The sequence below is a fragment of the Heterodontus francisci genome, chromosome 7 (genome assembly GCF_036365525.1).
Source record: "Heterodontus francisci isolate sHetFra1 chromosome 7, sHetFra1.hap1, whole genome shotgun sequence".
Lineage (NCBI taxonomy): Eukaryota > Metazoa > Chordata > Chondrichthyes > Heterodontiformes > Heterodontidae > Heterodontus > Heterodontus francisci.
The window spans coordinates 43,014,937-43,035,809 of record NC_090377.1 but is presented as its reverse complement, the minus strand read 5'-3'; the positions used below and the strand labels follow the sequence as shown (position 1 = coordinate 43,035,809).

At 38.7% G+C, this 20,873-nt stretch overlaps 1 protein-coding gene across 3 annotated transcripts; it reads left to right on the top strand.

Annotated features, from left to right (window-relative positions):
• The first annotated feature begins 298 nt into the window (after window positions 1–298).
• LOC137371945 (cyclin-T2-like) lies at window positions 299–20,533 on the top strand. 3 transcript variants are annotated; one of them, XM_068035076.1, is made up of 10 exons: window positions 299–505; window positions 2,992–3,073; window positions 9,462–9,590; window positions 9,912–9,972; window positions 14,817–14,879; window positions 15,051–15,096; window positions 16,588–16,751; window positions 17,634–17,704; window positions 17,792–18,941; window positions 19,064–19,205. In XM_068035076.1, exons 1-10 carry the CDS (start codon window positions 351–353, stop codon window positions 19,102–19,104), a joined length of 1,962 nt encoding a protein of 653 aa, XP_067891177.1. In that variant the 5' UTR covers window positions 299–350; the 3' UTR covers window positions 19,105–19,205. The 3 variants fall into 3 exon arrangements, 2 of the variants coding, with proteins under 2 accessions (XP_067891177.1, XP_067891176.1); XM_068035075.1 differs by having other exon boundaries at window positions 17,792–20,533; XR_010975320.1 differs by lacking the exons at window positions 17,634–17,704; window positions 17,792–18,941; window positions 19,064–19,205 and having other exon boundaries at window positions 15,051–15,422; window positions 16,588–16,677.
• Window positions 20,534–20,873: the final 340 nt, after the last annotated feature.

Sequence of the window (20,873 nt, the reverse complement as noted above, 5' to 3'; positions counted from 1 at the left end):
ATTAGGCCCACACACTAATTTCTTAGATTTTATGCCTCCTGATTGATTTAATAACCACATTGCTGGACATTAAAGTAATTTATTTTCACTTTGAATTGTTATACCGGTTGTATATGCTTTTTGAAGATAATGGTACAAAAGAGGTAACATTAAATGAACTCATACGTTGATTTTAATGAGTCCTGTATTTGTCTTCCGGACCACAAATCCCAGCATGCAGTGCAGTGTGTCCTTGTGAGGTTAGAAAGGGCTGGTGTCCTCATTTCCGGTGATTGTGTACGCGCACGCTGGCAGACAGGAGTACGCATGCGTTTTGTGCGACGCTGGGAGTTGGTCGGGGTGTCGGGTAAATGGCAGTTTCAGCCGCATCGTCGAAATGGTATTTCACCCGGGAACAGCTGGAGAATACACCATCCCGGCGGTGCGGGATCGACACCGACAAGGAGCTCTCCTACCGGCAGCAGGCCGCCAACCTAGTTCAAGACATGGGCCAGCGGCTCAATGTGTATCCTTCCTGTTAAGGAGATGAAACAGTTTCTAGAAATGTTGGGGGAAGGGAGCGTGAGGCCTGCTCCATCTGACATGGTGGTGCCTGATGGGCCCGGCCGGGGGCCCTGGGGAAAGACGGCCTAGTGTGAGGGAGCGGGAGCAGCTCGGGTTCGTTTAATGATCATTGACCCGTGTTAACATGTTAGCGATACGGTGAAAGCGGCGGAGAGCGGCCTCGGGGCCCAAGCCGCTAGCATGGCGCTTTTTTTTTTGTAGTCGGCGTTTTGGCGGCACCTCGTTTGTTGCGGTTTCCCGCTGAGGAGACGAAGGTCTCTGTCCCCGGGGCGATGGGGGTTATTTTAAGATTGGGGAGAATCGCCTGCCGAATGTAAAACGGTCAGTTTTTTCCATCTTGAGTTTGGTAATTGCAAAAATGCGTGGAGAGGCCCACCGGATAGAAATGGAACAGGTGGTGCAACAGGGCACAAAAGACAACATGGCTGCCGGGATCTGACCGGCAATAATTGTTAACGGCGCCACGCTTTAAAGTGATCCAGCCTCATAAAAAACACATGATTACCTTTATTTTAATGTTTTGCAGACTTGATTATGTAATGTGGGGATCCATGCGGAAGAGTTATACCGTGAGGGCTTTAATTGTATATCGTGGGGGAGGGGAGGGAAGTAATTATTTCCTGGGACATTTAGATGTGAAACGAAAGTTAGCAAAATTAAGTGACACAGTTGGTGATTCAAATGTCGTATTGAACTTAGATTATGCTTATCTGAGTTATGAGTTATTTGGGTTGCTGACTCGAATCTGTCTAAAGGTTAAAATTCTTTGTAATTGTGTAACTTGGAACATGGCGGAATACTGTGGGATTGTAAGAAGGCCTTTGCATTAGTGATATACGTAATGCAATGTTAGGTACTTTAAACAAATTAGAGTAGCATTTACCAGAATGGGGGGGAAAACTGTGCTAATTATGTGATGCCATCTATCCTTTAGCTCTTGTATTATTATTGCCCATCTGTGCCTTTTTAAAAAAAAAGCTAAAACAAAACTATGCCACAGATGTAGTATGAGGTGATTTAGAATCATCGAATGATCCAGCCTTTGGCTCTTTGGTAGAGCTATCCAGTTAATCCCAGTCTGTTGCTGTTTCCCCATTGTTAGGAAAGGAATCAACCATGCTGCTTTAATGATGTACCCCATGACAAATAGGATTCCAACATGTTAATCTAAGTAATGTTTGATTATGTAGAGCGAAGCGGTCGGTAAGTAAGTAGAGATGACTGGCTGGTTCTGATTTTGTTGAAAGCAACAAATTTAAAAACAAATTGAGTATATTTAATTATGGTAATTAATTTTAGTGACATAGTTATGAACAATGTGATCGGGTCAGTGGGGATTGTAAATCATGACATAGCTCCTGCCAAATTTTGAAGACAAGACTATGGGTGTGTGCCCAGATGTCCCTTTATTTGCACATGGGGCTGGAATTTGTATATTTGCATAAATTGATTTTGAACTTTTTGAGCTGACTTGCCTATTTCCCAAGATTTGAACACGAGTTAATTTCCCAATCCTGCCTTAGCTCATTCCCGCAAGAGCAATTGAAGGGGTGCAGATTCTAAGGGTCTCCTTTATCATGCTGCATTTATATTGCTTCACAACTGTATGTATTTTTTTAAAATTAAAAACAAAATACTCCAAATGCTGGAAATCCGAAATTAAAACAGAACGTGCCAGAAATACACAGCAGGTCTGACAATATTTGTGGAGAAACAGAGTTAACGTTTCAGTTCTGTGGCCTTTCATCAGAACTGTTGTTTAAAAGTTGGGGTACTTCAGTTTCATAATTAGGAGAATGGTGCAGCATCATACAGGCCAAATTCCTTTCTCTTCCTACTCTAAAAGATTTTAGTCCAATTCAAATACCTAGATCGTTTCGCATGCAGACTTTAATGTCTGACTTCGTCTTACTAAACACTCCACAGCTGAGATTGAATTGTCATGTTCCATGTGCTGGTCAGTTTCCAGGGGGCTTATTTCAGGGCTGTTGAACTAATCAATCATGTATATTAAAATCATACTTGGAGTGGGGGTTTGCCTTGGTTGATCTATTGCTTCAAGTATCTAAAAAGGAAGTTTACAAAAGTAGTGTGGGTTGGACATTGAGGGCTCCCAGAATAAGTTTGTTTGACATTTATACATTCCAGTGAAATAGGCAGAATAAATCTGAGGCTACCACAACCATACTGGGATTTTTCCTTTAGGATTGTAAACAGTGCAATTCAGAGATAATGTAAGTTCAAGCTCAGGAGTCAAAAAGGCTTTTCTGTTGCTTTGTACCTATGATTTTTTTTCTGGTCTAAAATTCTTTTATTTTCCAGTGTTATTTTGTTAGCAATGCCTCTTTTTGATTACATGTTAAGCAAAATGTTTTAACATGCTTTCTTAATTTCTCTCGGCTACACTTTCCTTGACATGCATTTTAGCTCTCAATTGACTATCAACACTGCAATTGTTTATATGCACAGATTTTATATGCAACATTCTTTCACAAGGTTTCATAGAAATGTAAGTTTTTTTTAACTTTTTACTGCTGAGCAGAATGAGGTAGCACTATTGGTTAATCGATTGTAGACCTAATAGTGAAAGATCTGAAGACATTGGAAGTTCTTGAGTGTTTTTTCTTAGGTTAATTGCATCTTTAGTTTTGTAGCTAATACTTTGATTTTGTAAAAGCAAAACATTGCGGATGCTGGAAATCTGAAATAAAAACAAAGTGCTGGAAACACTCAGCAGGTCTGACAGCATCTGTGGACAGAGAACCAGAGTTAACGTTAACTCCGCTTCTCTCTCCACAGAGGCTGCCAGACCTACTGAGTATTTCCAGCACTTTGTTACTTTGACTTTGTAATTTGTCATTTATATTGAGTCTAGCAACAATAATTACTAGTATGTGGTCCTAGTATGCACCTGTAGATTATATTTTACTCAGAATAATAGAATGGTTTTGTCATGAGTTAAGACTCCATGTACAGGGCACATGTAATAGTTTGTAACAGTTGAGCACCATATGCCTGTAAGGAGTGCATTTTGGTGCTACAGAAGTACCTATTTAAAAAAAAATTAAGTGCTTAATTTTTCACATTTCGGTAGCAAGTGTTGAGTATAGAATAGAGTCAACAAAATTAGGAGTGAATTTCTGAGAGTTGAACCCTTTGCAGCATTATAGTTTAGAAAATTAAGAGCAGTGCATGGATGAATGCTTTCAAATGACCAACCTATCTACTGCACATTCATTCATAAGCAAAAGCTGCTTATACAAGCTTTTTTGCAAGTTGCTGCCACACAACTCCCATTTGTGTATGTTAGAATATGTTTTGAGGTTTCTTTAACATCAGTATGTTCTCAGTTTATGGTCATGCAGTGTTTGTGATTAATCGTAGTGACGTGAATAAATTTACGCCTCCTGGTTGCTGCCTAGTACACACGCTCAGCAGAATTGCTCTTGTGCTTGGTACAGTTTTGTGCATTAAGGATTGATCATGTGTTAGTAATGCATTCTGGGCTTCTGACTAGCTGAAAAACTGATCTTTCAAATGGACAAAGAACCAGAAGGAAGGTAACCTTTTTCAAAAATAAATTGAATAGGCAGTAACAAGTAAAATACTAGGAATGAGGATCATTTAACAGGGTATAAATTTGTTTTTAATTCTTCAAAAATGTAATTATTTTTAAAGACTTACTTTATTATTTACTAGAAGTTAATGCCAATAACCTTTTTTGTAATTTGTATGCAAGAGTCACTAATCAGAAGTAATGTTCTTGAAGTGCTGAGACATTTCAATGTGATACGGTGTTATATGAGGCCTCTGTCAACATGCAAATATTCTGCCATCTGACTTGAGGCCCCTTGGAGATTGGGGCTTTGTTGATCAGATGACCTTCCCAATCCCCATTGTACACAAGTCCTTTCTGAACCACAGCATGCTGATTTTTCTCCAGTTGTCAATGACAACTCTCCCGTTTTATGCACAAGAAAAAGTTAATCACATTTGTATCTGTAGCATACAAGTTATTTCAATCTTAAAGTTTCTAAGTTTGTGTATTTTTTATGTACTAAGTAATATTTGCAGCTGAAGCATCTTTTTTATGTTCAAAGTTGATTGAGGTGGGTTATATTTCACCCTAGTTTGACACCTGGATTCAAGATCTGCAATCTTTGTGGATCTATCCCGGGATTGTCATAACGTTTGTCTGCATTTCAGTCAATGCAACACAATTTCCAGAATGGCACAACCTGTTGTAAACTTGACAGCAGGATCTGGCATAAGTACCAGATTTGCTGGAAGGAAATCCTTTGGATCAAAATGGCTTCCCTTGATTCTTTATTGAAGAGGTGACATTGAATTCCAGTACACTGAAGAGCTATACCATCAACGAGAAAGGGAATTTATGTTCAAGAAGAGTCCACAATGTTAACTTTTCGGGTCATTCTTCACTGACTCGGTGGGCATTAGGGTATACCCTCTTCCCTGCATTTTCTGCCACCAAGTTACTCAACTTGTAGGCTCTAATGTTATGGTGCTGTCTAGGCACAAAAGCAAACATTAATGTATTGGAGTCAGTGTACTTCAGACGCTGCCATGAATTGCATAGTGATTCTTGGCTTTAAGTTAGAGGTGGAAATGTCCTTCAATATGGCGAGAAGTATGAGGTACCTCACTTTATGTGCTGGTTCTTCACTGCAATCAGTTTACCTGTAATGCTTTTATTTGTTCCAAGTCCCAAAGAAGTCTGCCAAAGTAGAGATTCTATTGTGGCTTTTGTGGATCTTGCTGCATTGTACATGTTTCAATTTCAGTACTTGTGTGGACATCTGACATCGCGGTTTTTAAGAACTTGAGTGGTGCACAGACCTGGCAAACAGTCCAGAGAACCACTACCTACTGAAGAAGCCTCTTAAACTGTCCTGGATTTCTGTGCTGCAGTTCATCTTAAGTATTATAAATCATCCTTGTAAGGCAACCTGTTACTTTCCTAGTGAAAGTTGGAAGACCTGCACAATTGCAGTAAAAGTTTATGTGCTCAAGGAGCATCCTAAATGAAATTGGTATCTTATACTTCAGAACCTCCTTCAAGGTTTGAAGCAATAACTTTCTCAGGACAGTCTTCTTGCCAAAAACATTTTTGGCCCTGGTGTTGATGAGCATTTTTCACTTTTGCTGAAAACTGTTTAATATTGGAACTATTTTGTACAGTGGTGCTCTGATTCCCTCTGTGATGCAAAGGTCACAGAGATAGCTGATCCCTGAAGAGGGTGGTCTTGAGACAACAGATTGTGGCTGTACATGCCCTGTCTATCAACCAGCATGATCTCTCATGAGCTGCCGATGTGCAAGGAGCAAGTGCACAAATCTCTGCTCAACCACATTCTTCTTGGCACAAAAGTAGACTTGAGCTCCAAATCTTTGTTGGCTCTATTCTCCAGTGATCAGGTCCACAACATGTTAGGGAGAGTCTGTATAGATGCTACCAACTAATGAGGTATACAAACAAGCAGGATGTGACTTATTCCTGACTTTTGTCTCGATACCATGCAGATATGGCATTTGTGTCACAACTTCAGTCCTTTCTGCTCAACAGCTTGCAAGCATGCAGAATGTCGCTGTGGATGCTCTGAGGAGGGACAGTTCGACTGCACCAACAACACACTATCAGGAGACAGCTCAGCTCTTTGACAGGTGGGGTTTTCCAGCAAGGGATATTAATGACATTTCAGACTAGAAGCTGACTATTTTGTTGCAGGCGTGGGCGGTCCAGGTATAGAATGTGATGACAAACCTCATTTGTCTTTAACCTTCCACCCAAGATTGTTCATGTTTGGAGAAGGCAGTCGTCTTAGGACCCCATGCTGGCCAAGAAATACTTGTGCATGGCTGACTGCCTGATCCTTACAGATCCCATGCATATGGGATCTGTTATAACATGAACAAAGCCAAATTTGGCATTGTTCTTGGTGTACTATACTTGGGAACTTGACTCCTGAGGAGGCCAGCTTAATTGCAAGATGTTCTTCCCCCAGTGGTGGATACCATTTAACCTTTGAAATCTCTGCTTCAAAAATCTACAGTGCCAAATGAAAATGTTTGTTTGGAATTGTGAATGCAATGTATTCGGGTTTGAGTTCTAGCTGCAATTAAAGCTTACTCGGGGTCTAGGTTATTAGGATACATGAATCCAAAGACACGTATGATAAATGTTCATACTCTGCGTAAAACTTTTCTTCCCTTTCTGCTCAAAATTGTTTAACATGCTTTGGAGTTTACTTTTGTTTCAACTTGGCATGCAATTGGTAAGTGGATGGTTCAGAATGTGGCACTTGTGTACAGTGATTGGGATGTGGAGTGGCTTCCTTATTAAGGTGACCCATGCTTAGTGCCTAATCCTGATTTAAAGAACTTGCATTATATAGTGTGCTATCACAACCTTGGGGTGTCTCAGTGCTTCACAGGTTTGATATATGCAAATGTGACAGCCAATGCATATAAAGTCCCACAAACAGCAAATGGGATGAATAACTAGTTAATATTTTTTAGTCCTGTTTGAGCAATGTTGGCCAGGACACTAGGAGAAACCCACTTTTTGAATAACAGGATCATATAGTGTTCTGGCCAGTATTTGAATGCGAATTAAAACAGGTGTGTGAAGCCTTGGTGTAACATCTCGTCTGAAAGCTATTTTGTCATGCCGTAGTCAGGAAACTCTATTGAGTCTTCTTGGCCAGTGTGTTTGAGGATTAATTTAATGTCCTAAGTTCTACTTTTGACTTTGTTTCGCTAGATAGTTACATTTGTGGAGATTGAATTACATTCAAATGAAGAAACCGGTACACCAACAGATAGCTGGTCTTTTTTTCTTAAGTCTGTCATGGAACGTGGATGTTGCTGGCAAGGCCAGCATTGTTGCCCATCCCTAATTGCCCTTGACAACTGAGTGGTTTGCTAGGTCACTTCAAAGGGCAGTTAAGCATCCAACCACCTTGCTGTGGGTCTGGAGTCATATGCAGGCCAGACCAGGTAAAGACGGCAGATTTCCTTCCCTAAAGGGCATTAGTGGACCAGATGGGTTTTTACGACAATTGATAGTTTCATGGCACCGTTACTGAGACTAGCTTTCAATTCCCTATTTTTGTATTAATTAATTGAATTTGAATTCCACCAGCTGCCATGGTGGGATTTGAACCTTTGTCCCCAGGGCCTCTGGATTATGAGTCAAGTGACATTACCACCACACCATTGTCTTCCTGTTTAGAATAGAAGCTAATGAATTTACTAAAGATACAGCATTTAATTGTTGAAACCGAATGGAAGTAAAACCATCATGAATGGACGTTGTAGCTGCATTAAATATATTTTTCCTCTTCAGTGAACAAAGTGCCCTGGTGTATTGTGCATAAGAATTGTGCAACTCTAGATTCCAAATACAAGAAGGAAGCACAGTACTAAATAAAACTAGGTTTCTGGTTTTGTACCTTGGATGGTTGTTTTTGTAATCATCTACTATGCCAGTTGTATTAGCTCTGGGACTTGCTTTCAGTTTATTATAAAAGCTTGTAATTGTGATGGGGATATTATTTCTGAATATAAGAAAAGCTTCAGAAATTGGTTTAAAAGTAGAACCTAGAGCATGCTTAAATATAAAAATGCTTTGGCGTGCTAGGGTAAATAATGCTCGTTGCATGTATTATCTGCAAGCTCGAGAAGGGACTTTTCCAGACTCTAGTATGTTAATTTTAGCCAATACAAACAATAAATGTAACTAGAAGAAGCTCAATGATTGATTAACTCAAGTCTGAACTCCAGATCATGAGCACTAATATAGATATGATTTTCGATGATGGATTGGCTTTTATGGGGAAAGGAATACCATTTTGAAGAATCATTGTAGGGTGCATGTTCTGTTGTCTGCGTCCAGGATAGAACTAGGCAGCTGCTTAAACTGGATTAAGGTTCCCCCTAATGACCTCTAATGAAGGCAGATACCTGGCGTGCATATTAATCATTGTTTATTTTTACAGCTGTGCTGAAAGCCATGTTGCACATCTAGGTCTTTGGACCCCCACCGCCAGTTTCTGCACTACTTTGGCATATTTTTGGTGTGTGGAGGTGGAGTGAATGAGAATATTAAGTTGGATAACAGATATATTCTTACTCCTGTGAAGAAGCTCAGCCTCCACATGTCAAACTTCCTTCCAGCTTATTCCTTGCATTTTCTGACCTGGCATGAGTTAAAACAATCTAACTCTGCTGCTGAATAGATGATTTTAAAATTCTTAGATACGTAGCTAAGTGTTCAGAAGCTCATGCGCCTAGCTGTTCACTTATATGTAATCAATTTTGGTTTGCCTACATCACATTACAGGACTTTCATTCATCATGAGTCAACAGCGCTGCTGATGAAGTAAAATTTAAATGCATTGGAGTGACTTATTGCAATGAAATTGCATTTTATATGACCGTAATGGATGATCTTTGTAGGTCTAATTTGGTATCAACATAGATGTACCATTTGTAGTATTGAGGTTAAGTTATCTCAAATTGAAATACCTTTGCACCCTTACTTGCCTGTAACTTAATAATGTTTAAAATTTATGCTTCAAGACAACCTGGTATCTTTTCTTTTAAATAGCGCCAAGTGCTATATATCACAAGCTAATTGGCAAGTTGTAAAGCCTCACTAGGTGAAAACATTAACTACCATGTATGCTATCTCTGGGATTTGGGAGCAATGCTGTTGGTTTATGATTTAAGAACAGTAATGTTTTAAACATTGTTAATTAAAGTGTACAGTAATGTTGAGGTGGTTAACGTAATGAGTCTGAATCAAGATTGTGGATAGTTTTTTTTGCTAGATACTAATTTTTATTCAACATTTAACATTTCAAAATTCTTAACAGGTAATTTCTCCTGCTGCTTTGTTCTTGGCTGCAAAAGTAGAGGAACAGCCGCGTAAACTTGAGCATGTCATAAAGGTGGTACATGCCTGCTTGAATCCTCAAGAACAGCCACTAGATGTTAAGAGTGATGTAAGTCGTAAAAAATGTGGCAGTGACATTTAGGATACAAATGTAATATTTAAAACACTGGATTTTTTTAAATGAACAACGCATATTTTATTTTATTTTATCTAAGTGTAAAAGTAATACTAGGTATTTGCATGTTGAAATTTTTATGGCTTTAGCTAAACAAAAAAAGAATTGTAACTTTGTAAAACAACTATTTCTTTACTATATCTGTTCTACCAATAGAGTTGATGCTTGAGGGAAAATGTTCATAGAGGGGTGAACTTGTTTGCTTAAGATTCCACTGTGCAAATTAGTTTCTAATACATGTTCTTTAAACTGCAGGCTTATCTTCAACAGGCCCAAGACCTGGTCATACTTGAAAGTATAATACTGCAAACCTTGGGTAAGTTGGAATAAAGGCTAGTTTACTGGCTGTGTTTTGAAGGGCATGGCGCTTAACTTAAAATAAAAACAAAATACTGCGGATTCTGGAAATCTGAAATAAAAACAAAGTCCTCGAAATACTCAGCAGGTCTGGCAGCATCTGTGGAGAGATAAACAGTTAACATTTCAGGTCTGTTACCTCTCATTACAACAATGTAATGTAGTCTGTTGAAATGTTTTACACCTTAAAGCACATATTCTCAGTCTTAAGAGTTTTACATGTTATTTCCTATTCTCTGAATTACATGTCATTGAAGCCTAAACCTGCAATCAGTAATGATTTATGCACACTGATTTGGAATTTTTGTTAGTTTGTGAATGACTCTTAACTGCATTTTTTTGTCCATCCCTTTACTTATCCTCCAGTAGTGATGGCCCACTTTCTTGAAGCACTGCACTTTCTGTGAGGATGGTGTTGGGGAATTTCACAAATTTGGCCTAGAGAGGATGAAAGAATGATAGTGTATGATCTAGTCAGGATGGTGTGTGACTTGGAAATAATGCCATGATCTTGCAGCTATTGTGCTTGTTGGTAGAGGCCAGGAAGTTTGGGGAGTTGTACATATCTCCTGTAACAAGACCACAATAATTTTGGTGTTTATTTTCTGTAGCCTTCTGGATTAAATGGGTACTTTTATTTCCAACATATTTCAGTTTAATTGCCCTTGTTTAAGTTTACAGAGCATGATGAATGGCTGGCTGAGTCATGTATGGCATAGAAGGAGGCCATTTGGCCCAACGAATCCATGAAACCAAAGAATGAATATTACTTTGTGATTACTACCAGAGTGTCTGGAAGCAGGATGCTTGTATGCTATCTCAACAGGAATAGCATATGGCATTGTGTCAGTTACAGCACAGAAGGAGGTCATTCAGCCCAATGAGTCCATGCTGGCTCTACATGGAACTATTCAGTCAGTTCCACCACCCTGCTCGATCCCCGTAGCCTTGCAAGTCTGTTTCCTTAATGGCCATCCAATTTCTTTTTGAAGTCATTGATTGAAGATGGAGGAGATTCATTGTTCTATTGCTAGCGGGTCTCCTGTAGTGTCACTTACATCAAGTGGAATAATGTACTGTTCTGCAAACAGGAGTGTTACACCATGTAGTGCACTATATTTTGGTAAAGTGCAGTTGTGTTTATCAAGTTGTTTAATTATCCCTGTAAGGCCATTGAGTCCAGTTGTTGTCATAGATCTTTAAGTCAACCAAAGGTTATTTGGTAAATGAAACTTGACAATTTTCAGATGCTTAAGTTTCTTGCTGCAAGTCAGAAGGTACCAGTATGGATTGGAAAGTATCTTTAATATTTTTGATTTTAAAGTGTTTTCCTTGTCTCTCTCTCTCAATTTCTTCTTTGCTTTTGTTCGTGTTGGTGGGGAGAAAAAGATGCTCAGGGTTGAAAACTGCATCTCCAGGTATAGGGTACAAACACAGCCTACAGAGCTTGGTTGTTCGCTTTCAACTTTTCTCATGGTCTTGCCTTCCGTGAAGCCCCTTGCTCCCGTTGCAACCCGTACTATTCATTTTTCCATTACTGCTGCTAGCCCCTGATCTTATTACCCCATTGTTGTCATGGGCTTCCTTTTGAATGTAATCTGGACACTGCCTCACTCCACTGTTTGCCATCCCAATTTTTGCTGAGGGCGGATGGCAAGAGATAAGGCACTTGATCGTCACTCTATTACTGTAAACTCCTTATTGCCTGTCCTCACCTTCCCTCGCCCTATTCACTCTGGTGTCCTTCATTCCTAAATCTGCTACAACATTAGGATCTCCTCCCATTGTCCTGAGCCCACTAACATTGGTTCTCTGTTAGCTCCAGTTCCCTCCTGAAATGCCCTCACCCACTGCAATTTTTCTGATTTGAGTCATACAAAGATTTAAAATATTTGGAATTTAAATTGCAGGATTTAATACATAATTTATTTCTGGAAAAAAAAACTTGAAGCATCAAATTCTGTTGAACAAAGCTTGGCAAGTTGACTAGTCATTGGTGTAGCAACGTATAACTGATTATAGCTAACTGCCAGCAGAAATCAAACTGGGTGTTCTAATTATCTCCATGGCCAGAGTTACTTCGGTGGAACTATATATGTACATAAAAGTACATATCCATTTTGGAAGAGGAAATTATATTCTCTTTCTGCTTTGAGCCTTTATGATTAAAACCAGTTTTTACTGCTTCGATCCTCTGCTTCAATCCTCTCATTTTCTCATTTTTGACTGCTTTTTATTTTTCTAGCTCCTATCAGTTTAGACCACTGCACTCATTCATCCGCAGCATTTGCATGGAACTGACACCCTACCAACAGGGTGAATCCTTGAGCTCATGAAGTTGATTTAATACAAGCCAGGTGTTTTGCGATCCTTCAAGGGAATTTTCTGATCCACCTAAAATTATACTTTTTAGAGTTATATTTTCCCTGCTCTGTTTTACAGTTTGTTGCTGTCTATACCAACCAAATTTGCTTTCATCTGTGGGAAAAAAATATACATGGGAAAATAGTCTGATCCTTTTAATGATTGTGACTTTCAATGATTTTTGCTTAGGTGCTGCTTCCAGTTTTTGTAGGCAGTGATTACACGCACCCATTGCTATTTGTGGAACTTTGTGTAAAATGGCTACTGCAATTGTCTGCATAAGTCAGTGTATTTCAAAAAGATGTAATTCATTGTACATGAAGTGCTTAATCAGTGATAATGGTGATATATCAGTGAAAATCTGTCTTTGTTTTCTTTCTCAGTTAACAGCAGGTTTGGCACTCACAGAGGACGACAATTTATTTAATGATTCTGTTTTTCTACACTGCCATAAATGTCCGGTGTAGTGTTTTGTTTTTGGATCATCCTTCAGTTTTGAAGCTTGCGAGCATTGGCCTACTTTCAGCAGAATGGTTCTGCTAGACTAGATTTTGGAATCCTGGCTTCAAATATTTATGGATCCTTTCTACTGACAGATGCCTGTATTATTTTCACTGCACAACTTTCAGAAGTAAAGTTTGTTCTGAACTCTGCAAAGGGGCTTACCTTTTATTTTTCTCTACTCTTCTGTCAAAGGCATTGACTCCTTTTGTGGGTAGCCTGCGCTGACATTGATCAACCAGTAATTTCCCCAAGTTGCCATTATTCGCAGTGAGTTTCTGGCTATTCTACTGCATGGGACATGAGTCGAGTCTTGCCCTGTTCTCATCCAAAGTTAGTTTCTGGTATGGGTAACTAGAAAGGCCAGGCACCTTGGCGTGTTTGTTTCCCTATCTAAACAAGGAAGCATTAAGGCCAGTTGTATAATAGGCACCAACCTCAAGGCTTTCTATCTGAAACATTTTAAGCATGTTGATTCGTCCAGAGTTGAAGGATGTCTGCTGTCACTTGTACAAATGTGAAGGTGCCAACTGCAAGTTAACCACAATGTGTCTATCTACGCTGCCAGGAAAGGATTCCACACATTGTATGTGCAGCTACTGCACCATGTTATGCAAATGAGTACCTGCCTCTCCAGGAGCTACTACAGTAAGGCAGTCTGTATTCCCAGCACTGTTTGAATAGAGTGGCAGAATGTCAGTGTAGTTTCTGGTCGATCAAGGTTAACCTTTGCAGCTATAGCTAAAGTCATCGTGGTCTATCTGAAAAAACACATTATAGTAAGGTCCAGAGGCTCGCCGGAAGAATAATTGGAACATAATATTGACATGTTGCTGGTGTCTAGAGAAGTCTGGGGGTGTCCTGCATATAGGCTGGCTAGTGTCTTGAGGTGTATGGCTGCAGACTGCAAAGCTTTGCCTTACAAAGAGACCTCATCATGGACCCTTGGAGGAGTTAGGCATCCCTAGCAGCAAGATGATCAGCAAAGGAAGCACCAGCAGCCTGAAATGAATGTAGGGAATGACCTGCTCTTGGTTGCAAGGATTGTTCTTGCCATTTTTGCACATCTCTCCGAATCTCCTATCTAACCATAATATTAATAGGCCTGGTTACGTCTTGGCTCTGTTCCCATTGCAAAATATGTTGTGATCTGTAGATCTTTCTCTGTACACAATTCAAGTTCCCATCCATGCAACTTGATGAATGCAAGTCCCAAGCCTTTGGAAGGAATCTCTTTATTTCACTGATAGTTTTAATAAATCATATTATGTATTCAGTTAGTGTGTCATACTGTGGTGTTCCTGCAGGGTGTGGAGGATTACCTGTCAGGTGGAGTCTTTATCCTTCAGATGATGTACATTCTGTGCGTATCATTTTTTTCATAAATGGGATGTGGGCATCACTTGCAAGACCAGTATTTATTGCCCTTGAGTAGGTAGTGGTGGGCCTTCTTGAGCTGCTGCAGTGGTGAAGATGCTCCCACAATGCCATTAGGAGGGTGCATCATGATCTCGGCCCATAAGCCCAGTCGAGGTATAGTTTGGGTGTCTTTGTTCAGTAACTTTAAATAAGAATGAACTGGTACAATCTTGCAAGACCTGAATGGTGCACAAGTGGGGCTATTGCAATATTGTTGATCTGCAAAATGTTACTTTCGCATATGCAGCACATTCTTTACTCTGAGCACACCAAGTTAGGTCATATTCCCACAATGTGTCAAAGATGCATGTCATTCAAAGAATGAATAATATACTGTCAGCTTTTTTCTAATTAGCTTTACTTTAATTTCCTTTAACTGTAAATGTTTAAATTTAATAGATTATTTACACTTCAATTAACTGTTTCTGCAGGCTGGTAATTTTTACCTCTTTTATTAAAAAAAATTACTATTGTGTGATATTGCCTTTGAAAATGAACTGGCATTACTTAATTTTGCAGGTTTTGAGATTACTATAGAACACCCTCATACTGATGTGGTGAAATGTACCCAGTTAGTGAGAGGTGAGTCTTTCATGTTCATATAGTAAATATACATTGGACGAAATGGAAGTTCTTTATAAATATTGATTTGAAGTACACTGGACATTGGTGATGCCCATTGAGTGAATGATTCCTAAAGATATTTTTTTCCTAGTTTTTCCTTTAGCTAATTCTGTTTTATTTTTATTACAGCAAGCAAGGATTTGGCACAGACATCCTATTTCATGGCTACCAACAGGTTGTTATCCTGACCCTCTTTGTTGCACAGTTTCAGGCACACTATTGCTTCCCTTACTGCAGGGCCCCCTAACAAGTGTCTCAAGCCCTTGTTGCAACAGAGAAATGTCCCTTCATGTGCAGTGATGGTATCTCTCTGTTTGCAGTGCGGTGTACTGTACAAGGGTGTTTTGGGCACTGAGGGGTTAAATGCACAATGAGAAGTGTAGTGGTGCTCTCTGGTTACATTAACTCGATTCTGAGTGCATAACTCTAAAAATTGGTAGCCTGAATAGCAACTAAAGATTACAAAGAGATAAACTTAACCTAGAATTCACAAGCATTATGGTAAGTATGAAAGCATTTAACATTTTTACACTTCTCGTTGAATTGCAAAATTTAATTTTTCCAAAATTAATTGACTCTTGCTAACAGCATTTTGATGTTTTCAGATTAAAACATTGCTGCACATTTTAAGAACTGCAAGTTGTTGGGTTGTACTTCCAGTTTCAATGGAAATTATTCAGTGGCCCCCAAAACTAACTGGAGGTCCCAAATGTGGGTAATAAAAATATTGGTGTTGGAGGTACCATCATTGCCAAAATTTATTCGTGTCATTTTAATTAGTTGTATGGCATGTTTATAAGGAATAGTGCTCAAAACATTTCATTCAATTTGGTAATTGAAATATGTTACTATTAGCTAAATTGAGATTATATTGCTGGTGCCAAGTTCACTTGTACCGTCCGATAACTGCTCATTGGTAGTAACAACTTGTATAAATGTTGAAGTTGCATAAAGTATGGTTTGGATTGGAAAAAATGTAGAAACTATAACAGATCCTGTATTTTGCTGCTATTTGTAGGGTCTGGATTTTATGCATACCCACATTCAAAGAAAAGTATAAACAACCAATGCACATTGGTTTAATTAGAATTACATCTCAGTTGAATTAATGCCTGAACTTTCAAAAATATTCGACCATAATAATTTTCCTTACCAGATAGCTATTCCAAACTTAAATGGGGATGCAGGTGATGCTGTTGAGTGCAAGGATTTGGTATATTTTTGGCTGGGCAGACTTCCTAAAGATGTTTTTATACTTCCAATGAAAAAAAAATTGCCAAGAAATTTTTATCACCACTGTTAAATGTTTTGAGTCTTTTATGGCCAGAGTTTTTTTTTGTCTTGAAAACATTCTAAAAGGGGCTTCTTATTAAAGTTTGAGAACTGCCTAGTAAGGAACATGTGGAAAGCAGCTTGACAAGAATTTTTCATTAAGCCAATGTATAATGGTGTGTATACTACCTCCATTGATGGACGTGTATTTGCAATATGTTCGTCCATGCTCTATCTGGAGTAAACCCATTTTCAGCTTTGTGCTGGAAGTGTGACCCACCTTCTGCAGATATTGATGTCTATCTTTTCACCTCAGAAACTAAAAAGCTTCCTGTTTTTGTGTATCGTATTTTTTTTTCCATGATCCACCGATCATCAACATTCTCCACTACAGTTTGCACCTGACAACATTTTGCTTGCAGTACAAACCCACCGTGATAGCATGCGTGTGTATTCATCTGGCTTGCAAGTGGTCCAACTGGGAGATACCTGTATCCACAGATGGGAAACACTGGTGGGAGTATGTGGATCCATCTGTGACTCTGGAATTACTTGATGGTTAGTTGTGAATTTGTAGATGAAACTAGATTTGTAGTCTTTAGTTTGTAATAAGTATATGTAGTGACACGGGCTAGCAATTTAATATATTTGTACGCTAGAGCAGTGCAGTAAACTGATCTTATGCTGTGTTTTAGAAAGTGTGCTGAGCTACCACAGCCCTTGATAACACACTGCATATATCTCCCTTTCCCACCGTAATCTTTCTTAGCAGTGGGGAGTGCAAATCTGTGTCCTTTAACTTGTGTTGCCAGAGTGGCTTAGGAGGAAGACCTAAAATGGCAGGTCTTCAGTCAGATGCAGAAACTAACTCTTTAGAAGTTTTGTTTCATTTTAGAGAATGTAGAGTATTTTGTACAGAAAACCATCCTAAAAATTTACCTTTCTCTAAATTATGCATTTCCCAGGGTGAAATTCAAAAAACAATCTTGTGGAATATTTCCCAAAATTGCACTAATCATATGGTTGACTGAGAATAGTGTGGTGCCATTTTAATTGTCTCCTACTAGATATTCCACAAGCGCTCAATGGTTAATGACAAACTTATAATGTCGGGCAAGTTGAAGTTATTTGCAAAATGTCTTCCAAAAAATAACATTGGGTCCTGTTGCTGGTATACTATTATAAGTCCCTCTTTAAAACATGATTACAGTAAAAGATGCAGTGGCGTGTCTAGCTTCCTGTTATCTAACAGAGTTTTTAGCTGGAAACTCTTAAAATTGTGCACATTGATCAAAAAGCTTTTACAAATGTAATTGTACCTATCATGAAAAAGTTTAGAAATGTGATTGTGGTAAGTTTTCAGTATTTTATGTTTAAAGATATATAAATTGTCAGAACAATTTTTTCATGGCCTAACTTTATTTTGAATTTTATTTGCAGAGTTAACACATGAATTTCTGCAAATACTGGAGAAAACTCCAAGCAGATTGAAGAGGATACGAAACTGGCGGGTAAAGCTTTTATAGTTTGCATTGTTGATTTTAATTTGTCTCATTTTTAATTACTGTTAGCTTCATTTTAGTTTCCTTTCTTTATAGGCTAATCAGGCTGCAAAGAAACCAAAAATAGATGGTCAGATAGCTGATAATGTTCTTCCTGGTTCATCTGGACCCCATGAGTCTACATGTTCAGTTGGTGGTGATCATGCTTCAAGTACAAATTTTCCTAAATCCAATTCCACAACTGCTCTACCTGCATCATTGAACTCTGGTAGTATTTCAATTCCAGCACATGTCCCTGAAATGATGGCCAGCACATCATTCAGTTCTACCTCCCAACAAGAGTGGCCTCAGCATCCACACCAGAACATGGAGCAAGCTCATTCTCACAAACAAGATATATCAGTACCTGGCAACAAAAATGACATGATTTGTATACAGCAGTCAACTGCTGGACAGTTAGCTCAAAGCCATCATCGATCTGAAAAAGGGTCAGGACATTCCTCTAGTAAACACGAACATCTTAAATCTGGTAATGGCAAATATCATGGATTCCCCCTTCCATCTGTACCAGCTCCTCAAAAATTAGCTTTGGACAGATATAGAGAAAAATTTGCTGCAGAACTTGCAGTACAGAAACGCAAACTGGAAACACTGGAGTCTGATGTGAAAGAACAGTATGCCTCTGCTGCTCAAGCTCTCGTAGAACAACAGAAAAAGCGTGTGCCAGCACAGCAGCAAATCCAGCATAATAGTAATGCTGTGACTTCACCAATTAAAATGAAAATCCCAATTTCATCAGAAAAATCAGAGAAACATGCAGCAGATAAAAAAGAAAAGGGTTTACTTAAATTACGGATACCTATCCCACCCACAGAAAAGGCTTCTAAGGATGAGCTAAAAATGAAAATTAAAGTTCCCTCCTCTGAAAGACACAGCTCCTCAGATGAGGGCAGTGGTAAGAGCAAGCACACAAGTCCACATGCAGGCAAGGAGCATAAGGAGAAACGCAAGGACCATTCTTCTCACCATCATCACCATAGTAGCAGCCACAAGCATTCGCATAGCAGCAGTAGTGGGAGTAGTAGACACGGTATTGATGGCTCGAAAGGAGGAACTTTGCGGAGTCCCGTAGGTCTGAGCGGTGATGGCAGTTCCACTGGCTCCAGCTCTTCACGCAAGAGGGTGCACGCCAGTGATACTTCTCACAACCACCATCCCAAAATGAGCAAAACCTCCAAGACTACAGGTACTTCATCTAGCTCTTCTTCCTCTTCCTCTTCTTCTTCCTCCTCTGTGAAGCAGTATATATACCCTTACAACTTAATTCTTAACCTTCCCTCCTCCCCTCCTCCCACTGTCACATACCAGGTGGGCTATGGACAACTCAGCACCCTCATGAAACTGGATAGGAAACCTACAGAGGCCAACGGTCACAACGCCAATCCAGAATACAATGCAAACAGCCAGCACATGGACTACAAAGATACTTACGATATGCTGGAGTCACTCTTAAGTGCCCAAGGAGTGAACATGTAGCCGTAATTCGCAGCCTGTGTTTGAAGTTGGAAATCTCCCTCTTAATCCAGCTGTGACAAAAGTCATTGCTGCCACTGCTTCCATCAGATCTGAGCGCTACTTCCCCATTCTCCACTTTCAAAAGGAGATTAGCGTAAGCATAATCAGAGGTGAATGTTGAAAGGGTTGTGCTCTACATAGTATTACAAATACTGTTAACTTCTAGCATGAAATGTGCATATTTAATTTTGCCGATATTACAGCAATTGAAAATTAAAGATGGCAGACTGCTGCTTGTGAAGGTTTAATGCCTAATGTGTTGTGCACACTGATAATGTGGCAGTTTATGTTGGTTTTGCAAATCTGTCAAAGCCCATGTTCATATTGCCACATATTTCAAAGGAGTGCAATTTTTTTCAAATTTCATTTTTGTCCTTTTTATTGTATGGTGATTTTGCATGTTTCTAGGACAAAAGGGATGTAAAATGGACACTAGAGACAACTGTATTAGTTTACCAGAAAGTGGAGAAAAATGTACATACATTTTTGTATGTTTAGATGTACTATGAATACTCAGGTTTGGAGCTGCTTGTAAGTATAAAAAGTTTAAAAAAAAAAAAGAGAGGTTTACATATGACTGACTTTGCTATAAAGTGCATTTAACAATTTTCATGGCTTGTTGAAGTAATTTACCCAGGCACCGTGCTGTTCCTTGATTACATTGGGTTATTAATGTAACATTTAAAAATAAAAAATTGTCAAGGCTCATGTAGGAAAGAAGTTAAGTCACGAGTATAATAGCTGTATTTTTTTAGGTTAGCTCTTTAAATATTACTTTAAATACATCTTAATCTACAGGGATCAAAGTGTCAATCAGCATCTTAACTTTCCAGCTTCTGTATGCTTGGATTATAAAGTAAAAGGAACAAGTTACTGTTAATGATGTGATTTTTTTTTTCAGGCATATATATATATAATATATATATATATTTAGGTTTGCAGTCAACTACACAAGAACATCTTAAAAAGGTATTATCTGACCTTTATGGCTAATAGAAACACCAAAATAGTACTGCTGAAAATTATAACATGCATCTTATTGTAGTTCTAGTGTGTTGGGGGTAGCATAAGAATGACCTGAGGGGTAATCTAGTGTTCTTAAGAACTGAACCATGTGTTTTGGATCTTGAGTATTTGAGATTAAAGTATTCTTCGAGCCATAATAGTAATGTGAGGGGAAAAATGCTGTCAGTGGTCAGATATTACCTTCTTAACTTTGAAAATTTCTTAGTTGAATTCATCAATAAATGTGATAGTTATTCACATTGTTTCCTGTAGTCTTTCTTTGCTCTGTCATGAACAGTGTCGCTGTGCTGCATCTTCAAATAAAATGTATACATATATAATGTGTATGTATATTTTATTTATTATATATATATATATACACACATTATATAATGTGTTTTTTGAGTTTTGAAAGGTATTTTAAGCATAGTGCAGCAGTTAATGAAATATTGGCTTTTAACAAAACTGTTTAGCTACAGATTTTCTAGTAACTTTATACAATTTGAAACATATTTTATATTTTCTCTTTATTACTCATCTACAATGCTTTGAATTATTGCTAAGCCAACGGTTCAGAGAGGTATCTGCTAATACCGCT

Coding starts and splice junctions, on each gene's coding strand:
- LOC137371945 (XM_068035075.1), top strand. CDS start 351: ATGGCAGTTTCAGCCGCATCGTCGAAATGGTATTTCACCCGGGAACAG. Junction 3,074..9,461: donor TCACAAGGTTTCATAGAAAT/GTAAGTTTTTTT, acceptor AATTCTTAACAG/GTAATTTCTCCTGCTGCTTT. Junction 9,591..9,911: donor CACTAGATGTTAAGAGTGAT/GTAAGTCGTAAA, acceptor TTTAAACTGCAG/GCTTATCTTCAACAGGCCCA.